The sequence below is a fragment of the Chiloscyllium plagiosum genome, unplaced genomic scaffold (assembly GCF_037043375.1).
Source record: "Chiloscyllium plagiosum isolate Xiang-an unplaced genomic scaffold, Cpla_swu_hap1 HiC_scaffold_5, whole genome shotgun sequence".
Lineage (NCBI taxonomy): Eukaryota > Metazoa > Chordata > Chondrichthyes > Orectolobiformes > Hemiscylliidae > Chiloscyllium > Chiloscyllium plagiosum.
This window is the reverse complement of record NW_028270143.1, coordinates 137,247,667-137,261,588: the sequence shown is the minus strand read 5'-3', so window position 1 is coordinate 137,261,588 and position 13,922 is coordinate 137,247,667. Positions and strand designations below refer to the sequence as shown.

General features: G+C 52.8%; 1 protein-coding gene across 1 annotated transcript in view; it reads left to right on the top strand.

Annotated features, from left to right (window-relative positions):
- The window catches only part of LOC122550221 (plectin-like), a 109,379-nt gene that overhangs the window by 48,727 nt on the left and 46,730 nt on the right, over nt 1-13,922 (top strand). Inside the window, exons 2-3 of the mRNA XM_087987779.1 lie at nt 4,726-4,787; nt 8,543-8,557. Coding sequence (XP_087843905.1) covers nt 4,726-4,787; nt 8,543-8,557 — 77 coding nt within the window. The remainder of the gene's footprint in view (nt 1-4,725; nt 4,788-8,542; nt 8,558-13,922) is intronic.

The following is a 13,922-nucleotide window of genomic DNA, read 5'->3' as shown; positions in this document are numbered from 1 at the left end:
TGAGGGAGTGGGCACTGTCGCAGGGTCAGTGCTGAGGGAATGCCGCACTGTCGGAGGGTCAGTGCTGAGGGAGTGCCGCACTGTCGGAGGGTCAGTGCTGAGGGAGTGCCGCACTGTCACAGGGTCATTGCTGAGGGAGTGCATCACTGTCAGAGGATCAGTGCTAAGGGCATGCCGCACTGTCGCAGGGTCAGTGCTTAGGGAGCGGGCACTGTCAGAGGGTTAGTGCTGAGGGAGCACCGCACTATCGGAGGGTCAGTGCTGAGGGAGTGGGCACTGTCGGAGGGTCAGTGCTGAGGGAGTGCCGCACTGTCGGAGGGTCAGTGCTGAGGGAGTGCGCACTGTCAGAGGGTCAGTGCTGAGGGAGTGCTGCACTGTCAGAGGGTCAGTGCTGAGGGAGCACCGCACTATCGGAGGGTCAGTGCTGAGGGAGTACCGCACTGTCAGAGGTCAGTGCTGAGGGAGTGCCGCACTGTCAGAGGGTCCGTGCTGAGGGTGTGCCACACTGTCGGAGGATAGGTGCTGAGGGAGTGCCACACTGTCGGAGGGTCAGTGCTGAGGGAGTGGGCACTGTCGGAGGGTCAGTGCTGAGGGAGTGGGCACTGTCAGAGGGTCAGTGCTGAGGGAGTGCTGCACTGTCAGAGGGTCAGTGCTGAGGGAGCGCCGCATTGTTGGAGGGTCAGTGCTGAGGGAGTGCTGCACTGTTGGAGGGTCAGTGCTGAGGGAGCGCCGCATTGTTGGAGGGTCAGTGCTGAGGGAGTGCTGCACTATTGGAGGGTCAGTGCTGAGGGAGCGCCCCATTGTTGGAGGGTCAGTGCTGAGGGAGTGCTGCACTGTCAGAGGGTCAGTGCTGAGGGAGTGCTGCATTATTGGAGGGTCAGTGCTGAGGGAGTGCCGCACTGTCGGAGGGTCAGTGCTGAGGGAGCGCCGCACTGTCGGAGGGTCAGTGCTGAGGGAGTGCCGCACTGTCGGAGGGTCAGTGCTGAGGGAGTGCTGCACTGTCGGAGGGTCAGTGCTGAGGGAGTGCTGCACTGTTGGAGGGTCAGTGCTGAGGGAGCGCCGCACTGTCGGAGGGTCAGTGCTGAGGGAGCGGGCACTGTCGGAGGGTCAGTGCTGAGGGAGTGCGCACTGTCGGAAGGTCAGTGCTGAGGGAGCACCGCACTGTTGGAGAGTCTTCTGTCTGTATTCTGATTAAATATCCTGAGAAACATGTATTGTTAAATGAGCATCACAAACTCAAATATAATCTGAACGTATTGTTGGGATCTTGCTGTGCACTAACTGGATGACATTAAGACTATGGCAAAAGTCTCACTGTGAGAAATTCCAGGATTCAGAACAACGTTTTGCCCTCAACCGCCATCTCCCCTCCCCCCTTTAATGCAGCATGGAACACGAGACTGATGGGGAACGTTTTTTCTCTCGCTGGTGTAATATTCCCTTTATTGACACACTCGAGAACACTTCAGTGAAGCACTGTTTTAGTACAAGGCAAGCATTCTGTCAGTGCACACTGTTATATTGAACAGGCAGACTGTCCCAGCTGTGTCTTCATGATCCTCACATCTTCATCTTCACCATTTCAGAATCCTTCAATACTTCAGCCGATACAGAAATGGCACCATCTCATTTTCCATCAAAAACTGCCATCCGTTTAACATCTGTGTGTGTCTGTGTGTGTCTGTGTGTGTGTGTGTGTGTGTGTGTGTGTCTGTGTGTGTGTCTGTGTGTGTGTCTGTGTGTGTCTGTGTGTGTGTGTGTGTCTGTGTCTGTGTGTCTGTGTCTGTGTGTCTGTGTGTGTGTGTCTGTGTGTGTGTGTCTGTGTGTGTGTCTGTGTGTGTGTGTCTGTGTGTCTGTGTCTGTGTGTGTGTGTGTCTGTGTGTGTGTGTCTGTGTGTGTGTGTCTGTGTGTGTGTCTGTGTGTGTCTGTGTCTGTGTGTGTGTGTCTGTGTGTGTGTCTGTGTGTGTGTGTCTGTGTGTGTGTGTCTGTGTGTGTGTGTGTCTGTGTGTGTGTGTCTGTGTGTGTCTGTGTGTGTGTGTGTGTCTGTGTGTGTGTGTCTGTGTGTGTCTGTGTGTGTGTCTGTGTGTGTGTGTCTGTGTGTGTGTCTGTGTGTGTGTCTGTGTCTGTGTGTGTCTGTGTGTGTGTCTGTGTCTGTGTGTGTGTCTGTGTGTCTGTGTCTGTGTCAGTGTGTCTGTGTGTGTTCCTTCACACTGTCATTCAAACTCTCTCTCCGTCCCTCTCTCTGATTCTCTATGACTCTGTATCTCTATCTCTCTCTCTGTCCCTATCTCTCTGTCTGTCTGTCCCTCACCCTTTGTCTGTCTCTCGCTCTCTCTTGCTCTCTGTCCCTCGATCTCTCTCTCTATGTCTCACTCTGTCCGTCACTCTGTCTCTCTCCCTCTGTCTCTTTCTCTCTTTCTGTCTCTCACTCGGTCCCTCCCTCTATTCCTCTCCCTGTTTCTCTCCCTCTGTCCCTCTCTTTCTCTGTCCAACTCCCTCTCTGTTTCTGTCCCTCTCTCTCTCTGACCCCCCATCTCTCACTGTCTCTTTCTCTCACTGTCTCTTACTATGTCCCTCCCTTTGTCCCTCTCCCTCTCTCTCTCTCTCATTCACTTCCTCTCTCTCTCTCTTTCACTTCCTCTCTCTCTCTCTCTCTCTCTCTCCGTCCTTCCCTCCCACTCTCCGTCCCTCCCCCATCCCTCCCTGTGGTCTGGAGCTGGGACACTGGATATTGATGTCTTGCCAGTGGCCTGCCTTGGAAGTATTTTCTTCTTCAGAATCTAAATGAATCTTGTTGCGATGAGAGCGAGGATGATTCACCACAGTCAGCACATGGAGGTTTACTGACCTGCCCCAGGCTTATATACACTCACAGCCTCGAAAACAAGTCATTCATGATGTATGAGCGCACACACACATGAACATTGACCCTTCGGTGGGGATTTACTCTGGAATGTTTTCTGTGTTGCTCATTAGAACAGTCCGGTACTGACTGTTACTCCCGGAGCGGACAGTCCGGTACTGACTGTTACTCCCGGAGCGGACAGTCCAGTACTGACTGTTACTCACGGAGCGAACAGTCCAGTACTGACTGTTACTCCCGGAGCGAACAGTCCAGTACTGACTGTCACTCCCGGAGCGGACAGTCCAGTACTGACTGTTACTCCCGGAGCGGACAGTCCAGTACTGACTGTTACTCCCGGAGCGAACAGTCCAGTACTGACTGTTCCCCCTGGAGCAGACAGTCCAGTACTGACTGTTACTCCCGGAGCGGACAGTCCAGTACTGACTGTTCCCCCCGGAGCGGACAGTCCAGTACTGACTGTTACTCCCGGAGCGAACAGTCCAGTACTGACTGTTACTCCCGGAGCGGACAGTCCAGTACTGACTGTTACTCCCGGAGCGGACAGTCGAGTACTGACTGTTACTCCCGGAGCGGACAGTCCAGTACTGACTGTTCCCCCCGGAGCAGACAGTCCGGTACTGACTGTTACTCCCGGAGCGAACAGTCCAATACTGACTGTTACTCCCGGAGCGGACAGTCCAGTACTGACTGTTACTCCCGGAGCGGACAGTCCAGTACTGACTGTTACTCCCGGAGCGAACAGTCCAGTACTGACTGTTCCCCCCGGAGCAGACAGTCCAGTACTGACTGTTACTCCCGAAGCGGACAGACCAGTACTGACTGTTACTCCCGGAGCGGACAGTCCAGTACTGACTGTTACTCCCGGAGCGGACAGTCCAGTACTGACTGTTACTCCCGGAGCGGACAGTCCAGTACTGACTGTTACTCCCGGAGCGGACAGTCCAGTACTGACTGTTACTCCCGGAGCGGACAGTCCAGTACTGACTGTTACTCCCGGAGCGGACAGTCCTGTACTGACTGTTACTCCCGGAGCGGACAGTCCAATACTGACTGTTACTCCCGGAGTGGACAGTCCAGTACTGACTGTTACTCCCGGAGCGGATAGTCCTGTACTGACTGTTACTCCCGGAGCGGACAGTCCAGCACTGACTGTTACTCCCGGAGCGGACAGTCCTGTACTGACTGATCCTCCCGGATTGGACAGTCGAGTACTGACTGTTACTCCCGGAGCGGACAGTCCAGTACTGACTGTTACTCCGGGAGCGGACAGTCCAGTACTGACTGTTACTCCGGGAGCGGACAGTCCACTACTGACTGTTACTCCCGGAGCGGACAGTCCAGTACTGACTGTTACTCCCGGAGTGGATGGTCCAGGTCCAATTATTACTCCTGGTGTGGACAGCCCGGGTCTGACTATTACTCCTCGAGTGGACAGTCTGGGTCTGATTATTACTGTTGGAGTGAACGGCCTGTGTCTGATTATTATTCCTGGAGTGGACAGCTCAGGTCTGATTATTACTCCAGAGTGGACATCCCTGGTCTGATTATTACTCGCAAAGTGGTCAACCTGGTCTGATTATTACTCCCAGAATGGACAGCCTGATCTGATTATTACTCCCAGAGTGGACAGCCTGATCTGATTATTACTCCCAAAATGGACAGCCTGATCTGATTATTACTCCTGGAGTGGAGAGCCTGGCTCTGATTATTATTCCTGGAGTGGACGGCCGGGGTCTGAGTATTACTCCGGGAGTGGACAGTCCGGCTCTGATTATTACTGCCAGAGTGGATAGCCTGGGTCTGTTTGTTGCTCACTTTATTATGGTTTAACCATTTTAAATGTTTCTTTTTTTTCTAAGATGAACGGGATCGAGTCCAGAAGAAAACTTTCACAAAATGGGTGAACAAACACTTGATGAAGGTGAGTCAGTGGATAGTTAAGTGACCAGGGGGTGGTCATCACAGAGAGAGAGGGAGTGACCAGGGAGTGGTCATCACAGAGAGAGAGGGAGTGACCAGGGAGTGGTCATCACAGAGAGAGAGGGAGTGACCGGGGAGTGGCCATCACAGAGAGGGAGAGAACGAGAGGGAGTGACCGGAGAGTGGTCATCACAGAGAGAGAGAGAGAGTGACCGGGGAGTGGTCATCACAAAGAGAGAGAGAGTGACCGGAGAGTGGTCAGCACAGAGAGAGAGAGAGAGAGTGACCGGGGAGTGGTCATCATAGAGAGAGAGAGAGGGGGAGTGACCAGGGAGTGGTCATCACAGAGAGAGAGAGAGAGAGAGTGACCGGGGGGGGGTGGTCTTCAAAGAGAGAGAGAGGAGGGGGGGAGTGACCAGGGAGTGGTCATCACAGAGAGAGAGAGGGGGAGTGACCAGGGAGTGGTCATCACAGAGAGAGAGAGAGAGAGAGAGAGAGAGACCAGGGACCAGGGAGTGGTCATCACAGAGAGAGAGAGAGGGGGAGTGACCAGGGAGTGGTCATCACAGAGAGAGAGAGAGACCAGGGAGTGGTCATCATAGAGAGAGAGAGAGAGGGGGGGAGTGACCGGGGGTGTGGTCTTCACAGAGAGAGAGAGAGAGAGAGAGGGGGGGAGTGACCAGGGAGTGGTCATCACAGAGAGAAAGAGGAGAGACCAGGGAGTGGTCATCACAGCGAGAGAGAGAGAGGGGGAGTGACCAGGGGGTGGTCTTCACAGAGAGAGAGAGAGAGAGGGGGGGGGGAGTGACCGGGGAGTGGTCATCACAGAGAGGAAGAGAGAGAGAGAGAGAGAGACCAGGGAGTGGTCTTCACAGAGAGAGAGAGAGAGAGTGAGGGGGAGTGACCGGGGGGTGGTCTTCACAGAGAGAGAGAGGGGGAGTGACCAGGGAGTGGTCATCACAGAGAGAGAGCGAGAGGGGGAGTGACCGGGGAGTGGTCATCACAGAGAGGAAGAGAGAGAGAGAGAGAGACCAGGGAGTGGTCTTCACAGAGAGAGAGAGAGAGAGAGAGAGAGAGGGGGAGTGACCAGGGAGTGGTCATCACAGAGAGAGAGAGAGAGAGAGAGAGAGAGACCAGGGAGTGGTCATCACAGAGAGAGAGGGGGAGTGACCAGGGAGTGGTCATCACAGAGAGAGAGAGAGGGTGGGGAGTGAGCAGGGAGTGGTCATCACAGAGAGAGAGAGAGAGAGAAAGAGACCAGGGAGTGGTCATCACAGAGACAGAGAGAGGGAGTGACCAGGGAGTGGTCATCACAGAGAGAGAGAGAGGGGGAGTGACCAGGGAGTGGTCATCACAGAGAGAGAGAGGGGGGGGGAGTGACCAGGGAGTGGTCATCACAGAGAGAGAGAGAGAGGGGGGGAGTGACCGGAGGGTGGTCATCACAGAGAGAGAGAGAGAGAGAGAGAGACACCAGGCAGTGGTCATCACAGAGAGAGGGGGGGAGTGACCAGGGAGTGGTCATCACAGAGAGAGAGAGAGGGGGGGAGTGACCAGGGAGTGGTCATCACAGAGAGAGAGAGAGAGGGGGGGAGTGACCGGGGGGTGGTCATCACAGAGAGAGAGAGAGAGAGAGAGAGACACCAGGCAGTGGTCATCACAGAGAGAGAGAGGGGGGGAGTGACCGGGGGGTGGTCATCACAGAGAGAGAGAGAGAGACCAGGAAGTGGTCATCACAGAGAGAGAGAGAGAGAGAGAGGGGCGGAGTGACCAGGGAGTGGTCATCACAGAGAGAGAGAGAGAGAGAGACCAGGGAGTGGTCATCACAGAGAGAGAGGGGGAGTGACCAGGGAGTGGTCATCACAGAGAGAGAGAGGGGGGGAGTGAGCAGGGAGTGGTCATCACAGAGAGAGAGAGAGAAAGAGACCAGGGAGTGGTCATCACAGAGAGAGAGGGGGGGAGTGACCAGGGAGTGGTCATCACAGAGAGAGAGAGAGGGGGAGTGACCAGGGAGTGGTCATCACAGAGAGAGAGAGAGGGGGGGAGTGACCGGGGAGTGGTCATCACAGAGAGGGAGAGAGCGAGAGAGAGAGAGACCAGGGAGTGGTCATCACAGAGAGAGAGAGAGAGAGAGAGAGAGGGGGAGTGACCAGGGAGTGGTCATCACAGAGAGAGGGAGTGGCCAGGGAGTGGTCATCACAGAGAGAGAGAGAGAGAGTGAATGACTAGGGAGTGGTCATCACAGAGAGAGAGAGAGAGGGAGTGACCAGGGAGTGGTCATCACAGAGAGAGAGAGAGAGAGAGAGAGAGGGGGAGTGACCGGGGGATGGTCATCACAGACAGAGAGAGAGAGAGAGAGTGAATGACCAGGGAGTGGTCATCACAGAGAGAGAGAGAGAGGGAGTGACCAGGGAGTGGTCATCACAGAGAGAGAGAGAGAGAGGGGGAGTGACCGGGGGATGGTCATCACAGACAGAGAGAGAGAGAGAGGGGGAGTGACCAGGGAGTGGTCATCACACAGCGAGAGGGAGTGACCGGGGAGTGGTTATCACAGAGAGAGAGAGAGAGAGAGGGGGAGTGACCGGGGGTGGTCATCACACAGAGAGAAGGGGGGGGGGGGGGGGAGTGACCCGGGGTGGTCATCACAGAGAGAGAGAGAGAGAGTGACCGGGAAGTGATCATCACAGAGAGAGAGAGAGGGGGAGTGACCGGGGTGTGGTCATCACAGAGAGAGAGAGAGAGAGGGAGTGACCAGAGAGTGGTCATCACAGAGAGAGAGAGGGGGAGTGACCGGGGTGTGGTCATCACAGAGAGAGAGAGAGGGGGAGTGACCAGGGAGTGGTCATCACACAGTGAGAGGGAGTGACCGGGGAGTGGTCATCACACAGCGAGAGAGAGTGACCGGGGAGTGGTCATCACAGAGAGAGAGAGAGAGAGGGGGAGTGACCGGGGAGTGGTCATCACAGAGAGTGAGAGAGAGAGAGGGGGAGTGACCGGGGAGTGGTCATCACAGAGAGAGAGAGAGGGGGAGTGACCAGGGAGTGGTCATCACACAGTGAGAGGGAGTGACCGGGGAGTGGTCATCACAGAGAGAGAGAGAGGAGGAGTGACCGGGGTGTGGTCATCACAGAGCGAGAGGGAGTGACCGGGGAGTGGTCATCACAGAGCGAGAGGGAGTGACCGGGGAGTGGTCATCATACAACGAGAGGGAGTGACCGGGGAGTGGTCATCAAAGAGAGAGAGGGGGAGTGACCGGGGGTGGTCATCACAGAGAGAGAGGAACTGATTAAGGAGTGGTTATCACGGTTCATTACCTTCATCACAGGAAGAACATGTCTCTCTTTCTGTCTCTGTCCTTATCTCTCTTTTCCTTTCTCTTTCTCTTTCTCCTTCCCAATACATTGTCTCTGTCTCTCTTTCGGTCCCACAAACACTCTCTCACTCTCCCTCTATCAATGTCTCTCTCTCTCTCTCTCTTTCCAACTCTCTTTCTCTCTCTGTCTAAATCTATTTCGCTCCGTCTCTCCCTCACTCCATCTCTCTCTCTGTGCTGCTTTCTCTATCACACTCTCTGTCTTGCGTAGATTTATCTTGTCTGCGTTCACTGCTGTGATTTTAGACTTTGAATCTATTGTGTCACAATAGACTAATATTTGCTCTGTTTTTTCTGTTCTCTCCCCTATCCTATCTCCTCTTTGTCCCTTTTCTTCACCTTCCTCGCTGTCTGATATTCTCTCTCTCTCTCTCTCTCTCGGTCAGCATTGGAAAGCTGAGGTATGTTGCTTTCTGGGGCAGTTCCAGCTTGTTTGCACGTGTCTGTGTGTGTGTGTGTGTGTATGGGGCTGTGTGTGTGTGTGTCTGTGTGTGTGTGTCTGTGTGTGTGTGTGTATGGGGCTGTGTGTGTGTGTCTGTGTGTGTGTGTGTGTGTATGGGGCTGTGTGTGTGTGTCTGTGTGTGTGTGTGTGTGTGTGTGTGTATGGGGCTGTGTGTGTGTGTCTGTGTGTGTGTGTCTGTGTGTGTGTGTGTATGGGGCTGTGTGTGTGTGTCTGTGTGTGTGTGTGTGTGTATGGGGCTGTGTGTGTGTGTCTGTGTGTGTGTGTGTGTGTGTGTGTGTGTGTATGGGGCTGTGTGTGTGTGTCTGTGTGTGTGTGTGTATGGGGCTGTGTGTGTGTGTCTGTGTGTGTGTGTGTATGGGGCTGTGTGTGTGTGTCTGTGTGTGTGTGTGTATGGGGCTGTGTGTGTGTATGTGGGGCTGTGTGTGTGTGTGAGTGAGTGTGTATGTGGGGCTGTGTGTGTGTGGGGGCTTTCTGTGTGTGTGAGTGAGTGTGTGTATATGAGGCTGTGTCTGTGTGTGAGTGAGTGTGTATATGGGGCTGGGTGTGTGTGGGGGCTTTCTGTGTGTGTGAGTGAGTGTGTATATAAGAGGCTGTGTGATGGTGTGTGTGTATATGGGTTTGTGTGTATATGGGGCTGTGTGTCTGGGAGCTTTCTGTGTGTGAGAGTGTGTGTGTGTGTATGTGGGTGTGTGTGTGTGTGTGTAAGTAAATGGGGCTGTGTGGCTGTATGAGTGAGGGTGTGTGTGTGTGTTTGTGTGTGTGTGTGTAAGTAAATGGGGCTGTGTGGCTGTATGAGTGTGTGTGTGTCTGTGTGTCTGTGTGTCTGTGTGTCTGTGTGAGTGTGTGTCTGTGTGTGTGTGTAAGTAAATGGGGCCGTGTGGCTGTATGAGTGAGTGAGTGTGCATTGCTTGTGTATTATGTCTCATTTTCTGAACCCATCTGAAACCCTCCAAACCCCAAATCATACATTACCCAAACCTTCCCTACCCAGCCGCGCACTCCTGCCACTGCCCTGACCCTACGCCCACCCACCCTGACTTTACCCCCAACACTCCCCCTCCACCCCCACCCAGTCATGTCCATCTGGCACCCCCAACATACCCTTACATCCTGACCCTCCCCAGACCCACCTCTTTAGCCCCACTCACTGCTCCCTGCACCCTGACTGCACCCCACCATAGCATCTTGACCCACCCCATGACCCCCACCCCCCACCCACATCCACGCCTGCCCTTGCCCTCGCCCCCTGGCCCTGCAATCAGTAAGAAAGCGTTTGCTGTGTTTGGGGTTTGGTCTGCGGGTCTCATCATGGTGCATGCTGGGATTGTTGGTGATATGACATTCGTGATGGATTTCAGGCCGTGCTCTGGCCGTGGTGTGAATGTTCAGGCACAATGCAAGGATTTAGGAACTGTTACCACATATCCTGAAGGTTAGCATTGGAGGAGATTCAGGTGTGGGGGCTCAGAGCGACTGGAGTATGAGTATTGGGTTGGGGCTATCGGACTGTGGGAGATGAGGGGTTGAATTGGGGTATGGGTGGGGTGGGGGGGTTTGGTGTATGAACCCTCAGGTTGGGGTGAACCTTGTCCAGCCTTGGGTTGGTGGGTCTTGGGGTGAACCAGTTTGGGAGTTTAGATTAGAGTGGTGCTGAAAAAGTGCAGCAGGTCAGGCAGCATCCAAGGAGCAGGGAAATCACCATTTCAGGCAATAGACAATAGACAATAGGTGCAGGAGTAGGCCATTCTGCCCTTCAAGCCTACACCACCATTCATTATGACCATGGCTGATCATCCTTAATCAGTATCCTGTTCCTGCCTTATCTCCATAATCCTTGATTCCACTATCCTTGAGAGCTCTATCCAACTCTTTCTTAAATGAATCCAGAGACTGGGCCTCCACTGCCCTCTGGGGCAGAGCATTCCACACAGCCACCACTCTCTGGGTGAAGAAGTTTCTCCTCATCTCTGTCCTAAATGGTCTATCCCGTATTTTTAAGCTGTGTCCTCTGGTTCGGGACTCACCCATCAGCGGAAACATGTTTCTTGCTGCCAGAGTGTCCAATCCTTTAATAATCTTATATATCTCAATCAGATCCCCTCTCAGTCTTCTAAACTCAAGGGTATACAAGCCCAGTCGCTCCAGTCTTTCAGTGTAAGGTAATCCCGCCATTCCAGGAATTGACCTCGTGAACCTACGCTGCACTCCCTCAATAGCCAGAATGTCTTTCCTCAAATTTGGAGACCAGAACTGCACACAGTATTCCAGGTGTGGTCTCACCAGGGCCCTGTACAGCTGCAGAAGAACCTCTTTGCTTCTATACTCAATTCCTCTTGTTATGAAGGCCAGCATGCTATTAGCCTTCTTCACTACCTGCTGTACCTGCATGCTTACCTTCATTGACTGGTGTACAAGAACACCCAGATCTCTCTGTACTGCCCCTTTACCTAAATTGATTCCATTGAGGTAGTAGTCTGCCTTCCTGTTCTTGCCACCAAAGTGGATAACCATACATTTATCCACATTAAACTGCATCTGCCATGCATCTGCCCACTCACCTAACTTGTCCAGGTCACCCTGTGATCTCCTAACATCCTCCTCACATTTCACCCTGCCACCCAGCTTTGTATCATCAGCAAATTTGCTAATGTTATTGCTGATATCATCTTCTATATCATTAATATATATTGTAAAAAGCTGCAGTCCCAGCACGGATCCCTGCGGTACCCCACTGGTCACTGCCTGCCATTCCGAAATGGAGCCGTTTATCACTACCCTTTGTTTCCTATTAGCCAACCAATTTTCAATCCAATCTAGTACTTTGCCCCCAATACCATGCGCCCTAAATTTACTCACTAACCTCCTGTGTGGGACTTTATCAAAAGCTTTCTGAAAGTCCAGGTACACTACATCTACTGGATCTCCCTCATCCATCTTCAGAGTTACATCCTCAAAAAATTCCAGAAGATTAGTCAATCATGATTTCCCCTTCATAAATCCATGCTGACTCTGTCCTATCCTGTTACTACTATCCAAATGTGCAGTAATTTCATCCTTTATAATAGACTCCAGCATCTTTCCCACCACTGAGGTCAGACTAACTGGTCTATAATTTCCTGCTTTCTCTCGCCCACCTTTCTTAAAAAGTGGTATAACATTAGCCACCCTCCAATCCTCAGGAACTGATCCCGAATCTATCGAACTCTGGAAAATAATCACCAATGCATCCACGATTTCCCGAGCCACCTCCTTCAGTACCCTGGGATGTAGACCATCAGGCCCCGGAGACTTATCAACCTTCAGACCTAACAGTCTCTCCAACACCAAATCCTGGCAAATATAAATTCCCTTCAGTTCAGGTCCTTCAGCTACTGTTACCTCAGGGAGATTGCTTGTGTCTTCCCCAGTGAACACAGATCTGAAGTACCAATTTAATTCCTCTGCCATTTCTTTGTTCCCCGTAATATATTCCCCTGTTTCTGTCTTCAAGGGCCCAATTTTAGTCTTAACCATTTTTTTCCCTTTCACATACCTAAAAAAGCTTTTACTATCCTCCTTTATATTTTTGGCCAGTTTACCCTCGTACCTCATTTTTCCTCTGCGTATTTCCTTCTTAGTAATCCTCTGTTGCTCTTTAAAAGCTTCCCAGTCCTCCGTTTTCCCACTTATCTTTGCTATGTTATACTTTTTCTCTTTTAACTTTATATGTTTCTTAACTTCCCTCGTCAGCCACGGCCGCCCATGCCTCCTCCTGGGATCTTTCTTCCTTTTAGGAATGAACTGATCCTGCAACTTCTGTATTATACACAGAAATATCCGCCATTGTTCCTCCACGGTCCTCCCTGCTAAGGTATTGCACCATTGAACTTTGGCCAGCTCCTCCCTCATAGCTCCATAGTTCCCTTTATTCAACAGAAATATTGTCACTTCCGACTGTACCCTCTCCCTCTCAAATTGCAGATTGAAGCTTAATGTATTATGGTCACTACTTCCCAATGGCTCCTTCACTTCGAGGTCCCTGACCAATTCTGGTTTGTTACACAATACCAGATCCAGAATTGCCTTCTCCCTGGTCGGCTCCAGCACCAGCTGCTCTAAGAATCCATCTCTGAGGCACACAGCAAAGTCTTTTTCTTGAAGCCCCATACCATCCTGATTCTCCCAGTCTACCTGCATGTTGAAATCCCCCATAACAACTGTAGTGACATCTTTGCGACAGGCCAATTTCAGCTCCTGATTCAACTTACATCCGACATCCAGACTACTGTTTGGGGGCCTGTAGATAACTCCCAAGAGGGTCTTTTTACCCTTAGTATTTCGCAGCTCTATCCACACTGACTCTACATCTCCTGACTCTAGGTCCCCCCGCGCAAGGGACTGAATATCATCCCTTACCAACATGGCCATCCCACCCCCTCTGCCCTTCATCAGGAAGAGAGGCAGGGAGCCTCCAGGGTGAAGAGATCAATTTTCCTGCTCCTCGGATGCTGCCTGACCTGCTGTGCTTTTCCAGCACCACTCTAATCTAAACTCTGGTTTCCAGCATCTGCAGTCCTCACTTTTGACCATTTTGGGAGATTGGCAGGCAGTGGATTGATATTGGGTGAGAGAGAGAGTGGGCTGGGATCTGGGGAAGATGGCTAGTGGTCAATGGGGGATCTGCGGGGATGGTGTTGGATTAGTGGTGCTGGAAGAGCACAGCAGTTCAGGCAGCATCCAAGGAGCTTCAAAATCGACATTTTGGGCAAAAGCCCTTCATCAGGGGATGGTGTTGGTATCAGTGTGGGGTCTGTGGGGATGTCGGGGTTGGTGTCAGTGTGGGGTCTGTGGGGATGTCGGGGTTGGTGTCAGTGTGGGGTCTGTGGGGATGTCGGGGTTGGTGTCAGTGTGGGGTCTGTGGAGATGTCGGGGTTGGTGTCAGTGTGGGGTCTGTGGAGATGTCGGGGTTGGTGTCAGTGTGGGGTCTCTGGGGATGGTGTTGGTGTCAGTGTGGGGTCTCTGGGGATGTCGGGGTTGGTGTCAATGTGGGGTCTGTGGGGATGTCGGGGTTGGTGTCAGTGTGGGGTCTCTGGGGATATCAGGGTTGGTGTCAGTGTGGGGTCTCTGGGGATGGTGTTGGTGTCAGTGTGGGGTCTCTGGGGATATCGGGGTTGGTGTCAGTGTGGAGTCTCTGGGGATGATGTTGGTGTCAATGTGGGGTCTGTGGGGATGTCGGGGTTGGTGTCAGTGTGGGGTCTGTGGGGATGTCGGGGTTGGTGTCAATGTGGGGTCTGTGGAGATGTCGGGGTTGGTGTCAATGTGGG